This window comes from Drosophila subobscura, chromosome A (assembly GCF_008121235.1).
Source record: "Drosophila subobscura isolate 14011-0131.10 chromosome A, UCBerk_Dsub_1.0, whole genome shotgun sequence".
Lineage (NCBI taxonomy): Eukaryota > Metazoa > Arthropoda > Insecta > Diptera > Drosophilidae > Drosophila > Drosophila subobscura.
The window spans coordinates 15883193-15910692 of NC_048530.1; the positions used below are offsets into that span (position 1 = coordinate 15883193).

Below are 27500 nucleotides of genomic sequence, written 5' to 3' on the forward strand. Positions count from 1 at the left end.
TACGACCCGACCGGCATGGCATGCATGCCGCCGCCACACGGTGTGGTGCGTAGTGTTTACTTTTTCGTCGAAACTCAGTCCGAATTCGTTAACAGCCGCTAACGGTTTGCTCTTGCTCCGCTCTCCACGATCTGCCGCCAAGCCCGAAAGATCCTTGTAACGCAACTCCTTGCCAACATGTCGAAAGTGTCGCAAAGGTCAGTAATATTTTACAATCGTTCTTCGAGCTCGCCGCTCTGTTGGCAACTGCAAAATAATCTTATCATCGCGTACAGAAACACACACACAAAATATGCACATGGGAATTTGTTGTACAAATATAAATTGTACACGCGTACGTTGAATTATAGTCTGTTCTGCCAGATAACACACACACAACACAACACACACACACACACACACACACACACATTTGTGGCTCTCCGTGGTGTCCGTGCCGTTCCTTATCGAGACCCGAGAGCCAGAAGCCAATTCCTGCGGTTGCTGGGGCCAGGGTTCGCAGGGTCCAATGGGGTCAGTGTCAATCGGGGTGTAAGTGCTGTCGTGATTATCCAGATTATTACTATTTTTATGATGCACAGATTAATTGGCAGCCAGCTTTTTGAACCGAACCGAACCGGTTGGCTTATTCCGTTAACCTTTGGGCCATTGTGCAACACCGCACCAGGGGATGAATCTCCCGGCGATCGATTCGCTTCAGTTGCGACAGGCTCGGTGATTGCTGCCCACTAGACCACGAAAAAAAAGCAAGCGAGATAAGCTGAGAAATTGTTAATTCATTAGAAACAAATACTGGAACAGGAAACTGATTCATGAAGATGACAGGTTAACAAGTGCTCCACGATTATCGCTGGATTGGCATGATTTTAGTGCGAGGATTAGGCAAAGAAAAATCCATACGAGTTTCAATTATCCATAAATCCATAATCCATAAATTTACAATCTCCACAATCGACGGGCATGGAAAAGTTCTTTAAGTTCAGTTGGGTTTCGGTTTATGGTCTGTGGAGTGAGAGATTGCCTAAAAATAGAATGGAAAAAAATGCAGCGATAAGCGCGCTCACCATTGGCATTATTATGACACTCATGGGGGGGGCAGGGGGCAGCTACGGCCAGGGTTGGTCAACTGATGGCACGATCATCTGTCCCATGCCCGTGGCTACATACAGACAAATATCATATGTACATCCATATGTGGCTGGCTGATCTTTGTTCGCCTACGAATATGTGTCACAAGCAGCGCAAAAAAAGAAACAAAAGAAAAACATCTGACAAAAAGTTTCGGCATTATCAAGAGATCTCACGCAGCTGCAGGGCAGTGTAATTGTTATTGTAATGCGAGCACGGTACGATACCGGGGGGTCTGCTTTGGTCTGTGCTGGTCATATACATGATAAAAGCTGACCAAAGGCGAACCCGGTGGCCCAGAGCAGCAAATGAGAGTCGGGGCGCCGCACCCAAAGATACTCTTGCAGGTCAATCAGTTAACATTTGTAGCAATAATGAAACGGAATTCATACACCGAAATATGCACAAATGTGGAGCTCAGCAAAGACGCAAAATGTAAGGAAGAGAGAATGCAAAAGGAAGCGTATCTTGGGCGGGCAGAGACATCAGCTGTTTGTCGCTGCCCCACACTCGAATTTTGGTAGGTAACGAGCGCCTGCTAATGCCAGCACCTAGATTAGACTTCGCTCCACTCCATTTGCGTTGACTCTGCACTTAATAATTATGATGTGATGCAAAGATCAAGGGTTTAATTAGCAGACGGCACGCACTGCCACTGCCACTGGCACCCTGAACATACGTATTCCACTGATCCACTGATCTCTCCACTCTCCTCTCCTCTTCTCTTCTCTTGTCTACACTCCTTTTTCTTTTTAGTGCTGGCAACAATGCTAACGGTACCAGCGCCACGAACAGCAGCGACATTTACAACATTGTGCTGCTGGTGGTGGACATTGTGTTGCTGCTCGTCAAGTTCTGGCTGGCGATAGTCGAGTCGATAGTTGGGCTCTTCCAGACGAAGGTGCAGGAGAATGTTAGCGGTAAATTTGTGCTGATCACCGGCGCTGGCCATGGCATGGGCAAGCAAATGGCACTGCAGTACGCCGCTCTGGGGGCCACCGTCATCTGCTGGGACGTGAACGAGCAGACGAACAACCAGACGGTGAAGGACATCAAGCAGAAGGGCGGCAAGGCCTTCGGCTATGTGTGCAATGTGACGAAGCGCGAGGAGCTGATTGAGTTGGCCCAGAAGGTGCGCAAGGAGCATGGCTTCATCCATGTGGTGGTCAACAATGCCGGCATCATGCCCTGCCATCCACTCCTGGAGCACACCGAGAACGAGATTCGCCTCATGTATGACATCAATGTGATTTCACATTTCTGGGTAAGTTTTTTGTGCGATCAGATTGAAGGTTGGTGGTCACACTCCCTCTCCCTCTCACTCTCCCTCCCTCTCTTTCTCTTTAGATGATTCAAAGCTTTCTGCCCGAGATGATTGAGCGCAACGAGGGCAGCATTGTGGCTCTCTCCTCCTGTGCCGGACTCTTTGGCCTCATCAATCTGGTGCCCTATTGCGGCACAAAGTTCGCTGTGCGCGGCTACATGGCCGCCCTAGCCGAGGAGCTGCGCCAGAAGAATCCACAGAACAATGTAAGTGTTGGCAAACGGCCACCGCTCTGACTGCAGCTTGAGGTTAACTGTTGTTGTTCTCCAGGTAAAACTGACCACCATTTATCCGTACATGATCGACACGGGTTTGTGCAAGAATCCCCGCTATCGCTTCCCCAGCCTGTTCCAGCTGATTTCGCCCGATGTGGCGGCCGCCTCCATTATTCAGGCGCAGCGCGAGGGCCTCGAGGAGGCAGCCATTCCACGCAGCTATCTGGCGCTGGAGAAGATCGGACGCCTGGTGCCACGCAAGGCCATGCGATTGGTCAATGATTTCGTTGACACTGGCGTCGACACGGACAAGCACTAGGCGAGCCCATGGTGCATCAATCCACCACGCTTACTCACCACGCACACGCGCTAGAAAGGGACAGGCAGATAGAGAGAGAGAGAGTGGTGAGTAAATGCGCCTTCACTCTCTCCGCTTTAGGTCTTAGAGCTTTAGTAGTTGTTTTTTTTCTTCTTTATAATTAATTTTCCCTAACTGCTTTGTGTGCAATCTGTTGGAGGGTGCGGAGTGTGAGTGCAGAAATGCTCAATTTAGCTGCTAATCAGGTCGTTACTTAAATGCTTAAATGATAATTGTGTGGGTCCGCAATAAAGTGTCGCCATAAATGTTGTTTTGCCGCCTACTTGCCCGCAGGCGCGGCCTTCTTTTTGCCCTTCTTGGCCTCCACGTTGGCCGCATCTTGGGAGCCGACAGACGCTTGGCTTGGAGCTTGACGCTCCTCCTCCTCCATGTACCACTCCTCGAAGACGGTGCGCTCCATGACGATTTTACGCTTGGAACGCTTGCGCTCCACACTGAGCAGCAGCTCCTGGAAGTCGGCAATGGCCGCGCGGAACTGCTCGTCGTCGTTGATGAGCTGCAGAAAGTCCTCGGGATTATCGGGATCCAGCTCCAGCTCAACATAGCTCTCGTCGCCACCATTGCGGGCACGCTCCTGCTCGGCCAGCAGCTGGGTGCGGCGCTTCAGTTTCATTTCCTCGACGCGTGCCTCCAGGAGTTTGCTGCGCAGAATCTCGCGCTCAAACATCTGCGCGAGGGGGGACAACAATTTGGCATCGGAAAGATTCAAAGAGAGCAAAACTTACGGCTGCCATGAGGGTCTTCTCCTTGCTGTTGGACGATCTCATGGCATGGTCCAGCAGGAGGATCTGTGTGTCGCCGTTGGCCAGGGCAATGGCCAGCAGGGAGCCCTCCGGGCGGAAGACCACATCCCTGATGGCCGAGCCAAAGTTGATGCTGTACACGGGCTGCCGCTGGTGCAGCAGCAGATCCCAGAAGTCGACGACGCCCGCCTTGTCGCCGGTGGCGAAGAGGGAGCAGCGGCCGCTGCTCCAGGCGCCGCACACGATTTCCTTCTTCTTGCGGATGTACATGGTGCTGGGCCCGTCCTTGGCCTCCTCGGACCACACGCGCGCGCGCCAGTCGCCCGTCGCCAGGAAGTTCTTCACGAAGAACGGATTGCGGTGGATGCTGCGCAGGGGGCCGGCGAAGAGCTGGTAGTGGGCCAGGAGCGTCTCCTGGGGCGTCATGCCCTTGCGATTGCCCACAAAGACGCAGCCCATGTCGCTGCCAATGATGAAGCGCACGGGTATGGTGTACTCGAACTCGAGCACCATCACCCCGTGGGCATTGTGGCGCTCCTGGCGCTCCTGCGGCACCGGCTCCAGCAGCAGCTCGTGCACCGGCATCATCAGATCGCGCGTGTCCCAGTGCTTGATGGAGCCGTCCAGGGAGCCCGTGTAGAACTCCGTGTTGGACTTGGAGTGCACCCAGCAGAGGGCTTTGGTGCTCTCGCGATGGGCCGTCTCCAGCGGACACATGCGCAGCGGCAGGCCGCTCTCGAAGGTGTTCCAAATGCACACCTTGCCCGACCACGTGCCTCCAGCCAGATGGTTCTCGTCCTTGGGGCAGATCTTGGCGCGCGAGACGACCTCGTTGCAGTCGTGGTGGAGCAGCGGCTTGAGCGGATTGTTCACCTCCCAGACGTAGAAGCCGTTGTCGCCGCCATTCCACGCATTGCCATCGCTCGGCACCAGCTTCTGGCCGGTGGCACGCAGGCGATAATGATTCGAGAACTGCGTCATGAATAGCTTCTCATTGCTGGGCATCCAGTCGACGCCGTTCATTTGGCGCGGCGGCAGCCACAGGTCGTGGAACACGTTCACGACGCGCGCCACAAAGCGCTGGGCCAGGTGCTGGCCCAGTTCGGTCTGCAAGTCGCCGAAGAAGTCCTCGAAAATGTTGATGGCATTGTTCTGCTCGGCCACGTGCATCATCGAGCGCATCATGTCGGTCACCTGAACGCCCCAGCTGTCGTCGCGCTCCACCTTCTTGCGGTGGCGCACCGTCTGCTCCTCGTCGTTGATGTTCAAGTCGCGGGGCCAGCCGCCCTCGCAGTGGTACATCCCATGCTGGTCGTGTGTCACATTCTCCGTCTCCACGATGCTCAGGGCCATCTGCTCGCTGAGCTGTGTGGCACGCACTGCCGGATCCCGCAGAATGTAGTTCAGGCGCTGCCGTCCACTCGGATGGACGCTGACCATCAGCTCGTTGCGATCCTGGAACCGACATTGGCGCCCGAACAGGCGGCGTGAACGCGAGTAAATAAATTGGTTCTGATACATGACGAAACGGGGGGGTTTAATGTTTTGTCTTTGACCGATCCCTGTATTTAATGATTGATTTTCTACTTGTGTGAAATATCGTTGTTTGTTTCACTGTGAAGTGAAAGCATAAAAGCAACGCTAACGTTGTTCATTTTTTCGTATTCGAAATTTAAGCTGCTGCTTATTTTTGTTCACAGCGCGCCAACTATTCACACAAAACGCCGTGTGTAGAGTTGCAGTCGATTGTATTTGTATCGATAGGCATGTGTATCGTACTTTTTCTGTACGGTATATTTTGATTTTTTTAGTTTTAAACTTATTCTGTAAACATTCCAACAAAGAAAGTCGTGGAAACTAGCCAATCTTGTGGAGAATTGATTGATAAATCGTATTAAATTATAGTTCAAGCGCGAAGACTTCTAACTAGATAGTAAAATCAAATAGAAGATCAAAGTCGAGGAATCTGATTTAAGACGACGGTATATTTAAGGTATATTTTGAAGGTGCAATGGTATATTTTGGTACATTTACGAGGCAGTGACTTATATTTTATCGATAATTTCGCGGTCCTGTTTACACTGTTTTGATTGTTTATTTCCGAATTTTAACATTTTTAGCAAAAATCTTTTGATCAGAGTGCATTGATTCCGTTCTAAACATGCCGGTGGTGGATCTAAAAGTGGATCGGAGCCTGATCTGCCGCAACTTCGATGGCTACAAGCTCTCGTTCGACCCGGTGCCGGTTATCCAGCAGGAGCTGGTCTCAACGCCACCGCTCAAGATGGTGCCGAACGCCGATCAGTACTCGCTGCTGCACGCAGAGGCCTTCGGCAGGCACAACATTCTCTGTCCCGATCCCTGGCTGCGCGAGAACTGCTACTACATAAACAAGAGCCGGCAGGTTGTCCTGTGCTCCTACGATGCCCAGGAAGGGCGTCCGCGCCAGCAGCGCGTGGTCCACACCGTAGAGGAGCAGGACCGTGGCGATGGCTACCGGCAGTCGGTCGGCGCCTACAATTACACGCTGCGCTTCGTCTCTGAAAAGTACTGCGTGCTCTGCGATGGCATTTCCACGTACTATCTCCTCGACACCGGCGATCGTTCGCGTGCCAGCTCCACCGCCGCCTGGCAGCTGCTTACCAGTACGCAGATTAATCCGGAGAGCTGCAATCGCGGCTTTGTGCTGTACGATGCTCGCCTGGACGTTGTCCAGGAGCGCAAACAAATTTCACTGATGGCCGGCCACGTGGGACGTCGGGTGTCGACACGTTCCGATCGTGCGGACACCTTCTACATGGACCTGACTTGGGGCTGCTGGACACAGACGCTCACACCGAGCGACGCGTGGTCATACAGTGTGCGCGAGGAGCTGGATACGACTGGATCCATCTACTATTGTGCCTTTGAGCCGCGTGCCGAGTCCGTGGTCTTCTCCATAATTCGCGAGCTGCTGACAAAAACTCAACGTGCAGCCGCACTTTCCGCTGCAGAGCAGCCCCAAAATGGCGTAGATGTGGCAGTGGCGGCTGGCCCACCATACACCTGGACGCAGACATTCGAGGATGTGCTGATCCGCTTTCGTCTGCCTTCGGGGCTGACGCGCAACGACTTCGACATTCGCAGCACCAACAGCCAACTGGAGGTCGAGTGCCTGGGGGAGATTCTCTTGACTGGAGCACTCTATGCCAGCGTGGACAGTGACTTGACCACCTGGACGGTTACGGCTGAATGCCTGCAGCTGACGCTGGTCAAGGAGCAGCAGCAGAGCTGGCCACATCTGCTCTCGGACGTGCAGGCGGCGCCACCAGAGGGCGATGCGGATGCGTGCCCATTGCCGGAGCGCGCGCTGCCGATACTAAATCTAGAGGATCCCATCGAGGAGTGTGACTTGGGACTTCCCGATGAAGACGTTAAGATGGGTGAGTCCTAGGGTCGATTTCCCATTGCTAAGGACTATGCTAATCCCTGTCACTCCCCTCTCAGTGCGCTTCAATTTGGAAGCCAAAGACATAACCCACACAGTTTTCTTGGGACCGACGCCGCCACTCTTTACAACGTCACTGCGTGCCGGTTTTCCGGCCGCCTTTGCCACAAGGCACGGCGTAGATGCCTCGTTGTGGCTGCCGGTGTTCCAGCCGGCCAAGCCGGGCGAGTGGACGGTGCGCCATGAGGGAAATCTGCACGCCTTCGGGTATGTGCAGGCTTCCAAGGAGATGCGAAAGTTTACGGACTGTTGCCCCGACCTGGACTATGCTGTGATCTGCGAGGGCGTACGCTACGTGCTTATCTACAAATCGCGCTACGACTCCGCAGGAGGGCTGCGCAACCGCAACGGGCCACAGGTGGTTATTGGGAAACATCATATGGTCTCCATCAGCGACGAGATGGGGGAGATACTGGGCCTCTCCACAGCCAGAAATGTGATTACCATTCTCACCGCGAAGGCAGTCCTGTACTTGCAGGTTTAGACTTTGAAAATACCATCTGACCATGTAAAATTCATTGAAATTTGTTTCTTTAAAATGGATTTATTGGCCATAAACTAAGAGTGTGGGCGGGGTGTTTTCCAACACTTGCCGCGCGAAAACATATGGAGAGCAGTGTTGCCAGGCCATCGACAGAGCAGTGGGGCTAATAGGGTTGCCAATGGTTGCGGGGGCACAACGTGACGACTACATGTACAACTTTTTTTACATAAATAGCCGCGCAGTTAAAGTGGAGCGTTTTATTGTTTTTGGAATTCGTTTGTGTTAATATCTCGTTGCGGTCCCAACGCTGCCAGCAGCAGTTCCATCCAGAACAATTATTACATCAAACGTAATTACACACAAATCCGGCGGTCGTAAATCGTGTAAAAGAGCCAGTAAACAGTGTGCATTTGAGTGGAATTATTGTGAAATACTTTTGCGGCCGTAAGCATTTGGCACATACGGCCCTCCCCACACACCCTACCTCACCCACACTATTCCACCCATACAATCACACTCACGCCATCGCCACTTGCACACCGCTCCGCGCTGCGTCTTCTAATTAAAAAAAAATAGAGGCACTTCTACTGTTCTTTCCCGCACCGCCATACCACCCGTCTAACAGTGGGAAGGGGGGAACTGTGACAGAGCACGTTTTGCATCAGTCTCCGCCGCCGCCGCTCCTGTGGTGGTTCCGGTAGAATCTGCATTCTATTATTAACAACATTTTTGTGTGGGAAACTGCATATCTGTTTACAACACGAACAAGCAGCTGACGTCGCAGTCGCAGCTGTAACGGGAGGTTCTCGTAGAGCGGAGAGTGTATCACCTTCACCCACAACAAAAAAAAAAACACGAAAAAATCACGCGACCTATTCATTTATTTATTTTCATGTTGATACGATTTTTTTTAATAATTTGTGAAAATATACATATATTTAAAGATTGGTAGATGCGTTTTGACAAGACCACACAACACCTGCCATAATACATATGTACACGCATACATTGGTTCGTAATTAACATATTGTGAACTGCAACAAAAGCGAAACCAAAGCAAACCCCAAACATACCAAACACAAGAAAAACAGCGGGAAATTCGGTAAATTGCTGACCATACTATTTGGGGGGGTGGCCGTTACACAATCCCCGACAACTGCAACAACAAATTAGCAGCAGCATAACGGAGAGCGAGAGAGAGAGCAGCGGCACTAGCAGCAGCAGCAGCAGCAGCAACAGAACGAGGTCATTTTTGTTTGTGCCGCTAGTTTTTTCCGATTTGACGCCAGTCAGCGTCGACGTCGCCCGGAGCAACAGCTGAGAGACACAGAGGCCACCAACAAATCGTTGGACTTATTTCCTATAGGAGCGCACGCGTCAGTGTGTTTTGTTACATACACCTTTTCCACATCGCATTTTGCCGGTAAGTGCAGTGTTGCCGTTATTGTCACATACTCTACGCTAATATCAGAGTGGGTTAATACGCTTTTAAGTGGACAGGCTAATGAAAGATCTTTATTTTCGCTACGTGCAGATATGACGAGCAGCTGCCAAGTATCGTATCGCCTATTAAAAGTTGTCATACGATCGGTTTATTTTCTTCTAAAGATAAGCCAAACCCAAATCTTGGGCATAGGGAAAGATGGTTCTGGAAGGGTATCAAACCTTTCGGCTAGTCCTCGTCTTTCTTGTGTTCAATAAAAATAATTGTGTGTGTGTGGTTTGGTGGAACCATTGACTGGACGCCAAGTTTTATAATGATTTGGTTGGATTTTTGTTTGGTTCGCTGGCAGAGAGGGGCATGGCCTTGGCCCGAAGTCGGAGCCGGGGCCTGGGGCTAGATAATTGTTTTTTGGTGGCAAAGTTGTTTGCTTCTTGTGTGTTGGGGTAAATGCGTAATTAGAAATCCGAGACAAGGGCTATTTTATTGATTTTCTATGTTTCTGTGGCTCTAATTACGCGGCAATTCGATTTTTTTTGTTGCTTTTCTGCTTGTGTCCGTGTGGCATTTAACCTTGACATTCGATTTGGCCCGCTTCACACGCACACACCACACACACAAATGAACATACTATATGCATGGCATTTAAACAGTGCTTCTGGCTGCTCTCCATCACACCATTTCCCAATGCTTTCCATTTTGGAAGGTTCTGGCGCATGCCGTGACCAGTCGAAAATAGCACAAGACCACCCCAACGGTGGGGCTAATCACTAGATACCACTTGTCCGATTTGCCGAGTCATCATGGCATTTGTATACACTCAAGCATACATGTTAGTTTTCACCCATTTAATTTCACATGGCGCTGCTGTGACGTCACATATTGCTCACACACAGCCGGTATTCCCCATCCTTTCGTTCGCTCTCTCTCCTCCCTCTCTCTCTCTCTCTCTCTGTATATTTCTGGGTTGGAATGAAGTGGAATGGAACTGGTTGTGCGTGGGTATTTGCTTCCATTAAGATAAACGGTAAATTGATCGAGAAGTTGCCGCCAACTATTTCACCACTGAATGCAAAACTTCGGTGACGTCACAGCAGGAGTGGAAGCAATTGGGATGAAGCAAAGAGCTAACGAATGAGCGGAAGAGAGGGAGTGGGCAAAGCAACAACAAAAGTGTCATATCATCCATATCACATTTGCTTTCCTGATATATCAGCATGATAATGCACAAAATTCCCACTCTAACTATTCAAATGAGTCACTCACGCGTTCGCTCTCTCTCTCTCCCCCTCTCTCTCTCTCTCTCGCTGTATCTCTCTCTCACGCATGCCTCTCACGATCAATTATTGACTTCTATGTACATATACGAAAAACAATCAAAAGCCTTTTTATGTTTTCCTTTTGTTGTTTTTGTATGTGTGTTTGTGACATTTGCAATTATTATCGCACGATGACTGGGCCATAAAGGTTAGCTAATAGTAGATATCACGACATAGACACTGTACGGAGTACTCATGCATACCACCTTCAGTTATTATTCTTTGGCCTTGCCTTAAGTCAGCCTTCGTTGAGGCAGAGCCAGCGGCTGTCTCTAATCCACCAGCAGAGCAGACCACTCCTCTCACTCGCTCTCTTGTTGTGAAGCCCCAGCCCCAATTTGTCGCTCATTTACATTCAGCTAGATGGCTGAGTTCCCCTTGTGGAGTGCCCATGGTTTTATTGGATGAATGCAATGCACTGCAGATCTGTCAACCAATTCCTCTGTTATCTATCATGGGATGACCACTGAATAGAGAACTTGCTGGAATTCAAAACGGTTCCAAACTCAATTCCTTATCGGGGCTCAAAATATTTTGAAGCTCACTCATCATGATCATGACTAAGAGATCTTGTTTCGGAGGAAAGGGAGAAGAGAGCCTGTCGCCACACCACAGGCAGCTCCAGACAGTTGGGGAACGTCATTTAGAGCTAATCCTGTCCTTACATATTATTTTTTTTTTTAAGTATTCTCGAACATATTTCAAGTGTCAAGATAACACGATCCCGCATTAGGCCTGCCTGCAGGCGGAAGTGCAAGTGAAGCAAACAAATGTGAGAAGTCACATTTTTTCGTTGTTGTTCTGTTAATTGTTTTGTGGCATTTGCACTGGCATTAAGTTGATTGTTTAATTGGTTTCTTCTACGTTTCGGAAACAGAAACTATAAACTGTAAATGATAACGAGTAAACCCGAGAGAACAGTGTCTCAAGTCGGGATTGGCAACGCTCCATCCACTTGGCTCACAATCGCCTGATACACTGATCCATTTGGATCGAAAAACCACAAACTTTATAGGGTGGAGATGTGCTGTGTTGTTCAATTGAATATTAACAATAAAGCGAAAAACTATGCCTGTAACAGCTGGCAGCGAGACACAGATGTGTCACATGAGAAGCTTGCCATTGAGTGCCCCCCCAGGCAAGTGTTCCAACAATCTCACAGAAGCGATCTGCTCTGTTCTGTTTTGTTGTGCGTCATTCAGTGCGGGGGATTCTACTCCTTTGGATGTCTTCTCCGCACTAAACCTCCTCCCCCCCCACACTTTGCCTGTATCTGTTTGTTTGCAATTTGTTTGCACATTCAGTTTACGCAGTTGAAAACGCAGATGTCAGACGATAGATGGCAGTCGACAGACGGTTTTGCTAATTAAACAGTGGCTGACTCAAATGAATAAACGAAACTACACTCCAACAACAAAATGAATGTACATATGTTTACGTATATGCATTCATTTGCACAAGTGCATGCCACACAATGGGCCATAAGAATAGGCAAAAAAGCACAGAAAATCATTAAAGAATTGACAAGCACGTGTTCATGTCTTCTCAGTTGCAGGGGCAAAGGGGAAATAATTGGCGATGGCGCCATTATTAAAATTGCCCATTTGTTTCAATAACAAAATATCATTCGCATAACGTTACCAAATACACACATAGCCTCGTATCCTACAATCAAAGCTCACTTTGCAGGCCAGTTGTCAAATGAAATCGGTGCTCAAAATTATAGCGAAAGTTTCGAGCAAGAAAAGTAGCAATAAAAAAGACTTCAGCGTGAGTCCAACCCGAGTCCTTTCAGAGGCATTCTCCTCGACAGAATGCGCTTGTGCGTCTCGTGGGGAACTAAGGACGGGGCCAGTAGTTTTGCTCATGCCATATCCAAGGCATCAACACATATGTAATCACAGTCGATCGATTCTCAATCAATTATCAAATGATTAATTCATATTTAAATTGTATTTGTGTCGCACGCCCTCCTTTCGCATGGGCAAAGGAAATACTATACACTCCTATGAGTATTCTATACATTTTGCAGAAATTACAGCCTACCACACACCGCAGCCCCTTTTGGGTTATTGGGCAGAAGCAGAAGCAGGGCGGAGTGGGGTGGGGTGGGGTGCCTGTGCCTGTGCCATGGCCAAAACAAAATTTATTACGTCGCAATTTTTGTGTGCGACGACCGTTTTATGAGCGGCGTATACGTAATCTGTGTGGACGTTATCTTGCATTATTTTTCCTATGCAACAACGATCGAGCAAGTGCCTCGAGACGGACGCCATGCATTCCGCATGTAACAATTTTCACGACACTGCAACACTGCAAATTGTTTGATTTCCCCTTTGCCCATTCGCCGATTTCGTTTTCGATATTGTATCTAAATATGTGCATATGTGAGTCTCCCTTGGCTGTCTGTCTGTCTGCCCGTCTAGCCTATAGAATGTTTCTACATATGATATCTATTTGACCCTGAGAACAGAGAGAGAGAGAAACGGCAGAAGGCATTGCAGCAATTGTTGTTTTTAATTCTCTTGGGTTCTACTCATACGAGTAATACTCTCGCTTGCGCCTTCCCCCTGTTTTAGCTCTTTACAATTTCCCCGCACTGCTGCTTCCTTCCGCATTCGATTTGCTATCTGTTTTTGCTGTTGTTTGTCTATTTTTTCAGACCGTCAGATAGTTTTGAACACGTGAAAAATGCCCATAAGTGGAATAGAGCTGCATTAAAAGTACCTTTGGAAGCGATTCCTTGAGCAAAGATTCCAGCTTCAGCTTATGATTTATCGTTTTAGTTTGTGTTTTAGGCCCCCAGGGTGTTCCCCATTCAAATGTGAATCATCATGCCCAGAATAGAAGAGAGTCCCCGCCATTGATATCACTCTGGCTCCCGTTTTACTGTGTTCCTATGACAAAGCGAAAAAAAAGCAAGAGAAAAAGTGTCAAATAATTGTTGATACTCGTATTGCTGCTTGCCCTTCGCTAATTTCAATTGCGTTGGTCAGGAGCACGGCACACACCCAGAAAATGAGAGTGACAGAGAGAGAGAGCTAGAGGGAGCGACGTGCCGTGCCACATGTTGCATGTGGGATGGATCGATCTCCCCACACAGACAGCGAGGGGCGGCGGCTAGTGACGTGGAAATTAAGGCGAAGGCGCTAAAATAAAACAATTTACAAAGCGCATTTAACAAATTAGTGAGAGCAAAACAAAAGTAAAAATAAAATGGAAAGAAGGAAACAGCCGAAAAGCAGAGACAAAAAATTAATTAGTGACAAGATCGAGACTGATTTTCGGCTCTGCTTGAGGCACTTCCCACTCGGAAAGGTCAATCCCTGCCCATGACGGACGTTATTCTTGTCATTTCTATATTCCATTGCTGTGCTTTTGTGGGTAGTGCTCGTTTGCGTGTGCGTAGGGAGAGACTCACGCAGAGAGGATGCCAAAGGGGAAACCTTAAAGTAAAATCTGTTTTTGCACACAATTTGGACATGGCAGCACGAGGGGAATGGATGGGGCACTGGTAATGGTAATGACGGGGCTTAGCATCCAGTAATTTGCTTAATCCAGAAGGAGAGATAGACAAAACGTAGTTGATGCCGTAAGCATTCCAAAGTCCCTCCAATCTCACAGGCCCCGTGGCGTGGAGCGGCGTGGAGCGGCGTGGCGCGGCAGTGCAATTACCAAATGAGGGGCACTTGGGCCATCTTATCTAACGTCGTACACTTTTTATATTGTACCGAGTATGTGTACGCTCGGTGCTCGCATTCATATGTATTCAACGTATGCTGCTTTCTGTGCAATTGAAGCTTATCTAAGCGCATTTGCATCGGCCCAAGTGTGTGTTCCTCCTCCAGGAGAGATGGACACACATGTGGGAGTGGAACGTGGCTGAAGAGTGGCAAATGATACAAATCAAAGATCAAACGAGCTGCGACTGGTGGACCATGAAGTCCTGAAGCGAAGTAGAGAGTGTTGCACACATGTCCTAGGATCACATCAGGTGATGTTCGCATTGGCTACACAGATGTGGAGCGGCATTTGGTTACCCTTTAGTTGGAAGAGTGAGAGGCTCTGCAGCTGTGCCAAGAATCAGAGCAACAAATGTGCAAATAAACGTCTGACTGGAGGGAATAGAACACTTGCAATAGAAGCCAGTCACAGGTTGTGTGTTTATACGACTTGGATGGCTCGTAGATGTGCCACCGACTGTTATTCGAGGGAAACTGTTGCGAAATGTACATCTGTACATCTGTGTATCGGATCGCGTACGGATTTAGAAACGGAATCGCACAGAAACAATGGCTGGCGATGATATATTGTTGGCAATTCCATTCGAAATCTATGCGTTTCCTCTCCACCACGCAGTTAATAATATTATAAAATTGCCATGGCAGCCGCCCCGATTGATTGGCAGTTATTTACAATGCAACTGCCACGATTTTTGGGTATTGTTTTGCACTTGCGATTCCATCCGATCCGATCCGTTCCGTTCCGTTCCGATCCCCAGTCCCAGTCCCAGTGCCAGTCCCCAATCCATCCCAGCAAAACAATCTTTATGGTGCTATTTGGTTGTAAATCTACACAAATCTATAAATATGAATACACAAAATATGTATATAATAAACCCTTCCAGCAGAGTCCAGGCCCGAATATTATTAAAAATAATAAATAACACAAGGCAAATGATTCGAACGGCACTCGAGCAGATCGATTTCAAGTGGTGGCCCGTGGACTGCCAGCTCCAGTTCCCAATATCAAATGCCCAATCCCCATGCAGTTGGCGACGCTTCGTGTCGCGACAGTCGTCACCGTCGATCATTTATGGGCCCCCTTCCCCATAGATATCGCCGCGATCTCCCTCCGTTTCCACTGGTTTCCACTCCGCTCCATAAATGATTTTCATCAATCGGGTTCGGGTGCCTCGTGGATCGCTGGATCGCTGGTTCGTGCCACATAATAAGCTGGAGTATGGCCGAGTATAAATTTAGTCCGCTTTCGGCCGTGGAGCTAGAATCTAGTTACAACTTGAATATCGACCAGCAATAATAATTCCCCATTTTGGAATTAAAACACAAGTGAAAAGCGAAAGAATTAGAAACAGAAACAGAAACAGAAAGGTATAATCCATAAATCATTTCCTAATATTATTTAAACAAAAGCTTCCCTTTGTGGCCAAATGTTTGTTTTTTGTTTAAGTGATTTAAACACGATTTGTGAGTCTCAAGAATATCCTTGATCAAAGCTAAAGCATTGTGGAGAGAATTATTTCAAGGCTGTTCAGAGATTGAAAGCGCCTTTAGGGTTCCTCCTGGAGACTCCTTTTTGGAGACTAAATGCTGCTCTGCATGAACAAATCCTCGAGAGTTATCCTTCGATCTGTCGATCCAAAAGTCAATCGTTTCAAGATTGAACTCAGTTTTGGGCGAATTCGCCCATCGACATGCCACATGATTGCCTCCACTTACAGCTGTAATGCTCAAGCGTTTCGGGCTTTGCTTTATTCTCGTTGTTGGATGTTGAAGTGCAAGTGGAATGAAGTGAAGTGTTTGTGAACTTGACGGGACACGATTCGAGCGTGGTGCCCCCAAGTGCCTCGTCGTAAATCTGCGCCACAATCGGCCAAACTCCCAGCGACAACAACAAACTGATCGAGATTTCCGATCAGCCAACAACAATGCCGAGGAGTGGGGCAGTATGATTCAAGCTGTTGCTGTTTCGAGTGGCGCACAGCAACCTGTCGTCGTCGGGTGCTAAATATACACAATAAGAATATATTTCAAAGGCACACAGACACGCACAAGTGTGCACATGAATGTGTGTGCATTCGTGTGTTCGTTTATTTGAACACCTAAGTGTACATTTGATTTTGTGTGGCACATGTTTGTGTTCAGGGAAACACAGGAGTAACAAGAAAAGGTTGTTGGCTTATCAATTATTCGATTACTATTGGGCCTCTCTCTCTCTCCCTCCCTCTCTCTCTCTGTTGCTCTCGCTTATCAATTAATTGAGCGAAATGTTGTAAATTGTTCGAATGTCAATGTTTCGAGTGCACTAAATAGAAAATATTTACTCTATTTTGTACGGATATTACGTAGATCATTTGATTGACAGCTGTTTGAGTGTTTGCCTTAAATGGAGGAACGGCCTTAACAGGGTATCAATTGTGCGATGCAAGAAAATTAATCTCAGAAGCAAAGCCAATGTATCCTTTCGCTTATGTTACATTTTAACAGCGAGTCATGTTTACTCGTCACTTTTGTTGACTCGTTGCTCTGTCTCCGTTATGAGTTCTTCCTTCTAGCATTCCTTACCCGTCCGTACTCTTGTCTACCTTCAGTCCTGTGTTGCTCAACTCAGTAGGCGTTCAGTCCAAATTCAGTATTGTTTCGGAGCGGTTTGAAATCGTTTGGAAACCTGTGGGAAGAACCCTGCACACACACACACACAGACCTCCAGTTAGATTAAGGCGCAGAAAGCACGCGGATAAAAGGTTCATTGGAGCGATCTTTGAGTCACGCAATTCCTACTAACTCGTTGTCTTTCGTTGCAGCTCATATTATGGGTCTACTAAGCGAGGGCAGTCCACTCTCCTGGGAGGAGACCAAAGCGCTGGCCGATCATGTGCGCGAGCATGGCGTGAATCAGTTCATAAATCTCTACCATAGACTAAAGGATCGCCAGGGCGACATCCTGAAGTGGGGCGACGAGGTGGAGTACATTATTGTGAAGTTCGACGAGGAGCAGAAGGTGGCCCGCGTGGCGTTGATCGCCCAGGATCTGCTGGCGCAGCTGAACGAAAAGGAGATCGCCGATCCCAAGGGCGTGAAGTCGCTGTGGCGCCCCGAGTACGGTGCCTACATGATCGAGGGTACACCCGGCAAGCCCTTTGGCGGCCTGATGGCCCACTTCAATCTGGTGGAGGCGAACATGCGCTACCGTCGCGAGGAGGTCACCGAGCTGCTGGCCAAGGACGAGTGCGTCATGTCGATCACAAACTTTCCGCGCCTCGGATCCCCCAACTTTACATACCCCTTGGCCCAGCCCCGGCCAGAGGATCCCCTCAGTTCGGCGCGGTCCCTCTACTTTCCGGACGAGGCCATATTCCCGGGACATCCGCGCTTCAAGACGCTCACCCGCAACATTCGCATGCGGCGCGGCGAGAAGGTCTCCATCAAGCTGAAGGGTAAGCGTCTGCGCCTGCGACTGCGTCTGCCTCTGGCTAGAGTAAAAAGCATTCACTGACCTTCATTCTCCATCCTCCATCCTCTGCAGTGTTCAAGGACGCCAAGACAAAGCTGCCCGTGGAGGGGGCACCGCCGGGCGAGCCGGATGTGGTGCTGCTGGACGCCATGGGCTTCGGCATGGGCTGCTGCTGTCTGCAGCTCACCTTTCAGGCCTGCAACATAACAGAGGCGCGTCGCCTGTACGATCAGCTGGCGCCCCTGTGCCCCATCATGCTGGCCCTGACAGCGGCCAGTCCGATCTATCGGGGCTACCTCACAGAGTCGGACTGCCGCTGGAACGTGATCAGCTCGTCGGTGGACTGCCGCACCGAGGAGGAGCGCGGCCTGGTGCCGCTCGAGCATCAGAAGTTCCGCATTGCCAAGTCGCGCTACGACTCCATCGACTCCTACCTCTCCCCGGAGGGTGCCAAGTACAACGATGTGCCCATCACCTACGACAAGCAGGTCTACAATCGCCTGGTCGAGGGCGGCATCGACCATCTGCTGGCCCAGCATGTGGCCCATCTCTTCATACGCGACACGGTGTCGCTGTTCAGCGAGAAGGTCCACCAGAACGACAACGAGGACACCGATCACTTTGAGAACATTCAGTCGACCAACTGGCAGACGATGCGCTTCAAGCCGCCGCCGCCCAACAGCTCGATTGGCTGGCGCGTGGAGTTCCGGCCGTGCGAGGCGCAGATCAGTGACTTCGAGAACGCCGCCATCGTGTGCTTCGTGGTGCTGCTCACCCGTGTCATTCTCTCGTATCAGCTGAACTTCTTGACGCCCATCAGCAAGGTGGACGAGAACATGCAGACGGCACAGAAGCGCGACGCCTGCCGTGCGGAGAAGTTCTGGTTCCGCAAATCATCAAAGACCACCGAACAGAGGGCGGCCCAGGCCCAGGCCAAGGGCAGGGCTGGCCACCTCAATGGCTGGCAGTCGGACGAAGCGTCGGAGAACGGCAACGGCACGTCCACCAATGGCAATGGCAACGGCAACGAAGATGACAGAGAGGAGGAGCATTTGAACAATGGAAGTTCTGCGTCACTCAATGGACATGGAAATGGACATGGACATGGCTCCAAGGCCACAACCAATGGCACCACAAATGGCACAACAAACGGCAGCTCCACCACCGCCACAAATGGCGTGGACAGCGATCACACCGACACGGACGATGAGGAGAACGAGCTGTTCCAGCTGCTGACAATCAACGAGATATTCAACGGAAAGGTAAGCCAGCGCCAGCGAGAGGACTTGGGCATCAGAAATCTAAAGCCTAACTTGTATCTCCGCAGTCGGATGTGTTTCCTGGTTTGGTTCCGCTGATCCGCAGCTACTTGCAGTCCATGGAGGTGGACACAGACACACATTGCACCATCGAACAGTATCTGCGCTTCATTGAGAAGCGTGCCGCAGGCGAGCTGATCACAACGGCCACATGGATGCGCCAGCAGGTGCTCAATCATCCGGACTACAAGTGAGTACAATCCGCAAACCCTTGCAGAAACGGAAAACTAATCGATCGATCTCTGTGCAGGCAAGATTCGGTGGTGACTGAGGGCATCAACTATGACATGCTGAAGCTCATCCAGGGCATACAGGAGGGCAAGCATGTGGAGCCGGCATTGCTCGGCCAGGGCTATCATTCCAAGACCAAGACGAAAGATTTCATTCCGCCTGCGCTGCAGAAGCAGCTGGCCAAGAACGGCTGCTGCGAGGACAATGACAAATGATCGAGGGAGCAGCATCAGAAGCATCAGCATAAGCATAAGCAGCAGCAGCATCAGAAGCAGCATCAGAAGCAGAATCAGAAGCAGAAGCGGCGGCGCGCCGAGAACGCTTCAACGACGACGCGTAGGCCGGCCAGGCGCATGTGATTCGATGGCGTCTCGAGGGTCTGTCTCTGTCGTGTTTGTTCTCTGGATCGGATTGTTTTGGTGGCACATTTAAACACACACAAACACACAACACTTATCAATATTATTTCTGTAGCATAATTTATCAATTAACAATTAGTGTGCACCAAATGCTAATTGTGGACAAATGTTTTGTGGCCATCGCCAAGGTAGGGCAGGGCAGGGGATTGGATGTGACAGAATGCAGCAGCAGCAGCAGCAGCAGCAGCAGCAAGGTGTTTGCCAATGAGAAAGTCTACTGACGGACTACTGGCCCAAACAAAACAATAGCAACAATGTTCTCCCTTTTATCATGTTTCTTTTTCTTTTTTGTGGCCATCCCCCCGCCTTCCTCCCTCCCTTCCCGCTCTATTCCCATTAAACGATTGCAATATTAATAGTGAAAAGTGAAGCAAGAACAAAACAAAGCGGAGAAAAAAACTAAAACATAAATCAAATCTCAACCGAAGTGCCGTTCCACAGGAAAACCTCCAACCAGACACACACACACACACAACTACAACTACAACAATAAATTCGAACTAAATGCAATAAAATGTACTAATAATGATAACGATAATAGTAATAACAAATAGGCAAAAAGCAGAGGCCCAGGTTAAAGCATCTCTTGAATATTTTTCGTGTCTGTTTTGTTTCGTTTATAAATACATATATATTTATTATTCCTACTGATATCTAAATGCAAGTACAATGTAATGTTGTTTTTTTTTTTAAATATACACATACACAATACACGATATATATATAAAGATATAAACACTATGCACGTGGCCTGCTGTTATTAAACTATTCGCTGGAAAACCAAGAAGCAAACGTGCTAAACACTGAGAACCGAAACGAAACGGGGAACATGTGAGAGAAAGTTAAGCTATTCTAATTTCGATGTGATTGTTTCACTACTATTAAAACCATTTGATTAATGATTATTGCAATTATTGTGTCCACAAGCAAGCAAATAAAAAGGAAACATTGTTGAATCTTAATTGTACCGAAGAAATAAACAAACCGAGACGGAAAGATGAGCACAACACTTGCAATATTATCTCAACATATTGTATATGGGATGGGGCATATCTTGGAAATTAACTCTACAAAGGAATGTGTGGAACAACTGCACAAGTAATAGATTTTATTCACATTTGCTAGCCAATTTATAAGAGCCAGATCAGATTAAACCAGAATTTAATTATATGAACAGAGAGTACAAAATCGACTATGTACTGTACACTAAATAATGAATGCAATTAAAAAATATTTTGCAAAAAACACACAGCACACAAAATAGGGCATCGAGTCATTTTAAATTTGGCGCTCGATTGGTTTCAAGCATCGATATGCAAAAATGCACTGATTTCGTTGGTATGGCAGCCCTGGAAAAGATATAGATTCTGGGAGATATTTTAGGAATGATTACTTTCTGTTGTTAATTTTAGGTGTAGACCCATTCAAATAGAGAGGTCAAATCAGCCAATCTTGATGAGAATTGATTGATGATTCGTGCAAAATTACAATTTTATAGCTGAGAGTTCTAAATAGCTGGTAATATCAAACAGAAGATCAAATTCCAGAAAAACGAATTAAGATTTACTGTATATTTACAGTATATTTTGAAAATGAAAGGGTGTATTTGGGTATATTTCCGAGGGTCTTTCGGTATATCTTATCGATAATTCCGCGTTCACACTGAAACAACAAAACAGACATATATAATTATAAAAGTGTAAAATTAATGTTGTTTTTTCTAGTGACGGTATCAAAATTATCTTTTTAATTTAATTCAAGCAATTCAGTGAAAAAATTGGATGAAACGTAAGCGAAATTGATTGGCGGTCTGGGACTGCTCTACTTGTGTTGGCAATAGACGGTACGCCGTCTGTAACATTACTCCCTGACAAATAATAACAAAGCTTAAACCCACCGTTACCGGAGTGCATGTGTGTGTGTGTGTGGTTTTTGGCGGCTTTTTTTGTATGAAGTGCATTTTTGAATGGGATAATAATTTGTTGACATACGTGACCGCTAGGGATGGGCCTGAAAACGACGGACGACACGACCCTGTCCTCCCTCAACGCGATTTCCCTTGGTGATGTTGATGTCGCGCGTTTTTTGCAAGTTTAACATATAAATATGTATGTATACATATGGAGGCAACTGTGTGCATACAAATGCCCGTTCTTGTTTGGGTGTGGTGTGTACTGTCCGCCAAGGTGACATTATATCGAATATAATGCAAGGCTGTCCCGTTTGCCGGGTCCTAGAGTTGGCTTTCCAATCTGGCGGCATCAGCAAAGTTCTGTAGGTGTTGTGGATGCTACCTGCCATTTGACATACCTTGCCCAGCACGAGCATCGCAGCCGATTCATGAAGGTGCCGAGCCACCCTCCAGCCCGCAGCCCCTACCGCGCAGACAGACAAACTCCCACCCCCGCCTGAGCCGTGGGACGCACAGCGAGAAACAAGTGCATCCGACGACGAGGCAGCAACAGTATAGCATCGTAATTAATCAACCACGTTAACACAGAGTCGCATTTGCCTATTCATGCAGCAAAGCAGCAGCATCGGAATCAGCAGCAGCAGCAACCAGTGCGAGAAGAAGGGCGTGCCAATCAATTTACGGTTATTTGTGAAAGTTGGCCGGACCAACTAGTGGTAAAGGGCAGACGCAGAGCGTACGAAAAAACGCCCATAAACAAAAGTCTAAAGCCAACAAGAGGAGCGGAAGCAGAAAACGCTTCGCGAAAATATTTAAATATATGCAAACGTCCTTGGGTCGACGACGTCAGCAGAGCAGGAACAGCAGCAGGAGCCGCAGCAGGACCAGGGACAACAGGCGGAGGGCCAATAACGAGCCAACAGTAAGTTTCAGCAAACGTTGCGCTCAAAATATGGGTAAGTGAATATAAAGTATGAGAAGCGGAAGGGGTCATTTCCCCTTCCCCTTCTCCTTCCTCTTCTTCGTTTTGTTGTTTTTCCAAGTGTTTCTTCATTGTCACATTTGCATGAATACTTTGTATACATGTGTGTGTGTGTATATTTTGTATGTACATTTTTATGCGAAGGCTTCCTGCTAATTTGTATGCGAGCTTGTGTGTATGTGTGTGTGTGTGTGCCCAACAGCAACCGCTTGTAACGGTATAACTACTTGTTCCGGAATTATGTAGTTCCAATAGCACCCACGACTCTGTGTGGAATCTCGCGCCAGTTCCAATCCTTTCAGTGCTCCATCAATTTTATTAATTAAGAAAATGATTCGGCGTTAAATGATCCTGAATATTCATGATTCTTATACATAATAAATGAAACTGCAATTTCTTATGCATCTTGCGAAAGATCGCTTCCATGAACTGGCAATCCTCCTAACACACCAAACTATTATCGTTGTAAGCTTACAACGCGCTTAATTGCTGTGAACCAGTTCCGTGCTCTGTCCAGTTCTAGTTCTCTGGCTCTCAGTGCTGGGGTGTGAAGCGTTCTCTGGGCAAAAGAGAGAGAGAGAGAGAGAGAGAGAGAGAGAGAGAAGGAGAAAGCGCGCGCGTGGTGAGAGTGGGCGAGGCAGTGGAGCGGGCGTTCTGTTTTGAAACGGATTTGCCTCGTGTGTGGAGATTTTAACACAAATTCTCATGCAGCACGAAGCCGAAGTGGTGCCGAAGCGCGCATAAGCTTTTCCACAGGCACGTGCGCCTCCATGCTTGTGTGTGTGCCGTGTTTGTGTGAGTGCGAGGAAAACAATAAAAGCTGAATAGGATCAAAGGCGCAAGGCGTGTTGCTGCACGGACACAAAAAAGAATAGAAAAGGAACAGGAAGAAACAGCCAGGAACCTGCCCGAGAGACAGGCCCCGACAGACCGACAGACAATAGTGCGAGCAGCAAGTAAAATATGAAAATTGCATTTTCCTTTTTCGGCTGTAATAAAGAAAACCCTTTTCCGCCCCCCACCTGGGGCTCTTCCCTGTATGTTGCCGTTGCAACCATCGCGCTTACTGCTACGTGCCACTGTGTGTGAATGAGCGTGCGAGAGACAGAGAGAGAGAGAGAGAGGGCGAGTGCATGGGTATGTGTGCTGCTGCTGCTGCTGCTGCTGCATTGCACAGACAACAGAGTTCCAGAGGCCTCCCATCCATGCCCGCGTCACCAGTCGGCAGTTGCCAGTTGGCCCTCGGCAGTGGACTTTCCTCTTACGGCCTGCAGGCAGTTGTTTCCTCTCCTTCTCTGCTCCGCCCGCCTCTTCGGTGTGTCCTCTGTCCAGTGTGTGTTGTGTGTGTTGTGTGTGTGCTGTGTGCGTATAGGTGTGCCGACGCCCTCATCCAAGTTTCATATATTTCTGATTTTCCCCGTAATAAGACTAGAAATTGATTCGCTGATTTCCATTTTCATTTGCACTTTGCAGCTGCCGCAGCTCCCACATCTCCCGCCGCAGGAGCACCATCAGGAGCAGGAGCAGCAGCAGCAGCAGCAGGAACCTCGGAAGGTCTCTCGCTGGGTGTAGGCAACGGCATCGAGATGCTCAAGGCCCTGTATGACTTTCAGGCGGTCTATCCCAAGACCATTAGCTTCGATGAGGGCGAGTACTTCATTCTATACCAGACCTCGGCCCGCCAGCGCAATTGGTGGCAGGTGGTCAGCATGAAGGGCAACATTGGCTTTGTCCCATCAAATTACGTAATGAAGATTAAGGTGAGTGAGTGCCACGGAGTGTGCACGGGGAAGGGCGGGAGGGGGTACACTGTGGTGGCAGAGTACTCAGAGATGTAGTTCAAGTGCGTCTCGAGTGGCGCAGCTGCTGAAAGCAAATGCGACACTCATTCCCTCACGCTTGCTTCTACTCTTTCATCCTCCTCCCGCAGGTGGAGCATGACTTCCTCATCAGCTTTCTGAACTCGTCGATTGAGTCGCTGGAGAAGTGCACAGACCAGGAGATCAATGGCATCATGTCCAAGGACGAGCTGCTGGACCGGCTGCGCGAGAAGAAGAACACGATGGAGCGTCTCTATGCGGTAAGTGGTTTGAGCGATTCGCTCCATCCCTCAACGAAAAGAAACTTACACTTGGTCCTCCACTTGCAGGAGAGCTCAGAGCGGGACGGCGACTCCTCGCTTTCGTACTCCCAGAGCTACAGCGACAAGGCCAGCAGCCATCGACATTCGCATCCCCACCAGCAGCCGCAGACACAGACACAGTCCCAGTCGCAGACACACTCGCACTCGCACTCCCACTCCCAGCACAGGCATCACAGTCCGCCGCCCGCAGCACAGCGGCTGGACATGAGCCGGAAGAGCATGTCGAGTCCGGCGGTCGGCTGCAGCCAGCCCCAGGGCCAGCCAATGGCCGAGTCGCCCAGCATGGGCAGCATGCAGATGCCGAGCAGCAGCTGCACCATTCAGACACCGCAACAGCAACAACCGCTGCCAGCACCGCCGCTGGTAGCCAGCACAGCCGCAACCACAGCTGCAGCCACAGCCACAGCCACATCGACAAAGGCAACGACTGTGGCAGCAGCCGTGGCAGCTGTGGCAGCTGTGGCCGCCGTGGCGGATGTGGCACAGGACAATAGCATCACCTCAGAGCCCTCAGAGACGACAACGACGACGACCACCACCAGCGAGGACGTGGTGACCACGTACAAGGAGACAAGTCAACTGAGCACCAGCCAGCATCACAAGCCACCCAACGGCAGTGGCAGCACGGCCTCCGCCTCCGCCTCCGCATCCGCCTCCACCTCTGCTTCTGGCATGAAGCGGAGCAGCAGCGCCGGCAACGGCAGCATGGGCAGTGCGAGAAACCACCATGCGGATGCGGATGGGGATGGAGATGCGGATGCGGACGCGTTTGCGGCCGGTGACGAGCCGGATAGTACGCAGGACAAGTCGGACGATGCCAGTGCCGTGCCCAGCGATGATGTGGGCCATGCGATCGCCGATAGTGCTGACAATAGCCAGGCGCTGGACAGCATCGACAGTCCCTCGGCCTCGCCCTCGCGCCATCGGCACACCAACATTGATGGTGGTGCGGAGGCGGCTGCTGTGCGTGTCGGCGACAGAGCGAGCTACATTCGTGGCCAGCTGAAGGTGGAGTCATCGGACGTGTATCAGATTGTGGATGCACTGCGTCGGAATACGAACCTCAGCTTTGACCTGTCGTGCGAGGCGCTGCGCGTGGTGTTGACCAGCCTGGAGCAGCTGTACAACGGTTCCATCAATCCGTACCTGGAGGCCGTCGCCGTCCATGTCACCGGCAAGGTGGCCACGCCCAAAGGGCTGCTGGGCATCACGCACGACTCGAAGCGACTGCAGTATCTGTTCGGCCAGCTGGCGGACTGCAAGAACGACACGGAACAGCGCACCTGGATGCTGTACGAGGACGAGGAGGATATCATTCAGTTCCTCGAGGAACTGGTCGAGATACTGGTACGCCCCACAGCTGCGAGAAGTGCGTTTATCCAATTGATTTTAATTGCAATTCAAACTGCTTCTTGCAGAACAACGCGGACGAGAACATTAGCTGCTACGAAATGTCCTGCGATCAGTACCAGATGTTCATCAATCTGGTGCAGTACTATCAAATGGAGACCCGCTGGTCCATCAAGCGCCTCCTGCTACGGACATTCACCGCTGCCTGTCACCTGGATCACATTATTGTCGACATCTTGCTGACATCGGTGCTGCCGCTCGAGATTGTAATTGGGCGACGTGTGGACGAGGGGGAAAGCGAAGCAACACTCAAACTCTCTTTCTTCCTCCCAGGTGGAAGACATGAAGACTCACTTTTCCAACCTGGAGCGCTTTAAGCAGCTGGTCAAGATGCTCACAGTTGTCTTCTCGCTGGGACAACCAATGCCCGTGAATCATCAGGGTTTGTTTGTGCCCGTTTGCCCGTGAAGTTGATTATTATTTGGATGCTCTTTGTACTTTGCAGACTATTTGGGCGTGCATTTTGCCAGCTTTCTGCTGGAGATCGTCGAGGGCAATAACCCAGAGCTGCTGGTGGACATGGTCATTGCCCTGATACTGTCCTTCAATCAGCAATTCAGCGAGAACACCTACAACGTGATCATCGAGGCGATGCAGAGTCTGCCCACGGCCAAAGTCTTTACCGAGAAGCTGCTGCTGTTGCTCAATCGGGAGGGTAAGTTTGGGTGCCCGCCTGCCCGCCTGCCTGCTGCTTCCTGTACTCGTCCTCTATCCGCAGATGATCCCACTCGTCTGCTCAAGCATCCCAATGAGCATATGAACACGGTGCTGCGCATGTTCATTGACATCTTCAGCCACCCGGATACGGCTGGCATGTTCTACTCGAACGATATTAAGGTGCTCATCGATATTGTGGTGCGGCAGCTGTCCGATCTGGATGCGGGCAGTGCGGTAAGTAGTGCCCATTGGCCACGACTGGCTGTTTTCATGAATGTTCCGTTCCGCCTTAGACTCGTCCGTGCTACTTGGAGCTGTGCCGACGCATTCTGCGCAACACAAACTACCAGGAGCACGAGCATCGCAAGCACGACCTTATGAAGATCTTCACACGCATCTTTTGCGAGGAGACCGAGTGCAGTGCCTCCGATCAGCAGCTGGTGCGGGAGATAGCCAACGAATTTCCACAGCTGTTCAAGGCCTAAAGCCAAGCTGAAACCACAACCAACCCAAAACTGAAACCAAATTAAAGCGTTGCTAGTGAGGCGAGTCGGAACCAGACAGCGAGCCAACCAAACAAAACCAAAACCTTAAACAATTCTCTAAAATTCGAATTAATATTATGCATTTGATCTTGGTCCTTGGTCCTGAATAGCCTTAACTTCACGATGCATTTTGAACGATTCCGGATTGAGTACGCAACCAAAAAGCTA

General features: G+C 49.4%; 5 protein-coding genes across 8 annotated transcripts; 4 read left to right on the forward strand and 1 right to left on the reverse strand.

The window, feature by feature from the left end:
* The first annotated feature begins 46 nt into the window (after positions 1–46).
* LOC117903183 (17-beta-hydroxysteroid dehydrogenase 13) lies at positions 47–24103 on the forward strand. 2 transcript variants are annotated; one of them, XM_034815031.1, is made up of 5 exons: positions 47–197; positions 1885–2392; positions 2476–2658; positions 2723–2986; positions 24088–24103. In XM_034815031.1, exons 1-4 carry the CDS (start codon positions 178–180, stop codon positions 2984–2986), a joined length of 975 nt encoding a protein of 324 aa, XP_034670922.1. In that variant the 5' UTR covers positions 47–177; the 3' UTR covers positions 24088–24103. The 2 variants fall into 2 exon arrangements, with proteins under 2 accessions (XP_034670922.1, XP_034670921.1); XM_034815030.1 differs by lacking the exon at positions 24088–24103 and having other exon boundaries at positions 2723–3294.
* Positions 3275–5375, reverse strand: LOC117903181 (dynein intermediate chain 3, ciliary). Its single transcript, XM_034815028.1, has 2 exons — positions 3772–5375; positions 3275–3713 (listed from the first exon to the last, which is right to left on the reverse strand). Exons 1-2 carry the CDS (start codon positions 5308–5310, stop codon positions 3306–3308), a joined length of 1947 nt encoding a protein of 648 aa, XP_034670919.1. The 5' UTR covers positions 5311–5375; the 3' UTR covers positions 3275–3305.
* On the forward strand, positions 5889–7827 carry LOC117903182 (nudC domain-containing protein 1). The gene is made up of 2 exons (XM_034815029.1): positions 5889–7211; positions 7276–7827. Exons 1-2 carry the CDS (start codon positions 5951–5953, stop codon positions 7758–7760), a joined length of 1746 nt encoding a protein of 581 aa, XP_034670920.1. The 5' UTR covers positions 5889–5950; the 3' UTR covers positions 7761–7827.
* On the forward strand, positions 7964–20645 carry LOC117903180 (glutamate--cysteine ligase). Of its 3 annotated transcripts, XM_034815025.1 has the most exons (7): positions 7970–8204; positions 8705–9183; positions 17065–17697; positions 17787–18976; positions 19042–19223; positions 19284–19523; positions 19558–20645. In XM_034815025.1, the coding sequence occupies exons 3-6, from the start codon at positions 17073–17075 to the stop codon at positions 19477–19479; spliced, it is 2193 nt and encodes a 730-aa protein (XP_034670916.1). In that variant the 5' UTR covers positions 7970–8204; positions 8705–9183; positions 17065–17072; the 3' UTR covers positions 19480–19523; positions 19558–20645. The 3 variants fall into 3 exon arrangements, with proteins under 3 accessions (XP_034670917.1, XP_034670916.1, XP_034670915.1); XM_034815026.1 differs by having other exon boundaries at positions 7964–8109; positions 19284–20645; XM_034815024.1 differs by having other exon boundaries at positions 19284–20645.
* Positions 21335–27489, forward strand: LOC117903179 (NCK-interacting protein with SH3 domain). Its single transcript, XM_034815023.1, has 10 exons — positions 21335–21471; positions 22208–22551; positions 24051–24337; positions 24508–24657; positions 24727–26067; positions 26139–26336; positions 26404–26512; positions 26576–26785; positions 26849–27021; positions 27081–27489. The coding sequence occupies exons 2-10, from the start codon at positions 22416–22418 to the stop codon at positions 27270–27272; spliced, it is 2796 nt and encodes a 931-aa protein (XP_034670914.1). The 5' UTR covers positions 21335–21471; positions 22208–22415; the 3' UTR covers positions 27273–27489.
* Positions 27490–27500: the final 11 nt, after the last annotated feature.

Coding starts and splice junctions, on each gene's coding strand:
- LOC117903183 (XM_034815031.1), top strand. CDS start 178: ATGTCGAAAGTGTCGCAAAG. Junction 198..1,884: donor ATGTCGAAAGTGTCGCAAAG/GTCAGTAATATT, acceptor TTTTCTTTTTAG/TGCTGGCAACAATGCTAACG. Junction 2,659..2,722: donor AGAAGAATCCACAGAACAAT/GTAAGTGTTGGC, acceptor GTTGTTCTCCAG/GTAAAACTGACCACCATTTA.
- LOC117903181 (XM_034815028.1), bottom strand. CDS start 5,310: ATGTATCAGAACCAATTTATTTACTCGCGTTCACGCCGCCTGTTCGGG. Junction 3,714..3,771: donor AGAAGACCCTCATGGCAGCC/GTAAGTTTTGCT, acceptor CCCCTCGCGCAG/ATGTTTGAGCGCGAGATTCT.
- LOC117903182 (XM_034815029.1), top strand. CDS start 5,951: ATGCCGGTGGTGGATCTAAAAGTGGATCGGAGCCTGATCTGCCGCAAC. Junction 7,212..7,275: donor CGATGAAGACGTTAAGATGG/GTGAGTCCTAGG, acceptor CTCCCCTCTCAG/TGCGCTTCAATTTGGAAGCC.
- LOC117903180 (XM_034815026.1), top strand. CDS start 17,073: ATGGGTCTACTAAGCGAGGGCAGTCCACTCTCCTGGGAGGAGACCAAA. Junction 18,977..19,041: donor ACGAGATATTCAACGGAAAG/GTAAGCCAGCGC, acceptor GTATCTCCGCAG/TCGGATGTGTTTCCTGGTTT. Junction 19,224..19,283: donor CTCAATCATCCGGACTACAA/GTGAGTACAATC, acceptor ATCTCTGTGCAG/GCAAGATTCGGTGGTGACTG.
- LOC117903179 (XM_034815023.1), top strand. CDS start 22,416: ATGCAAACGTCCTTGGGTCGACGACGTCAGCAGAGCAGGAACAGCAGC. Junction 26,068..26,138: donor AGGAACTGGTCGAGATACTG/GTACGCCCCACA, acceptor TGCTTCTTGCAG/AACAACGCGGACGAGAACAT. Junction 27,022..27,080: donor ATCTGGATGCGGGCAGTGCG/GTAAGTAGTGCC, acceptor GTTCCGCCTTAG/ACTCGTCCGTGCTACTTGGA.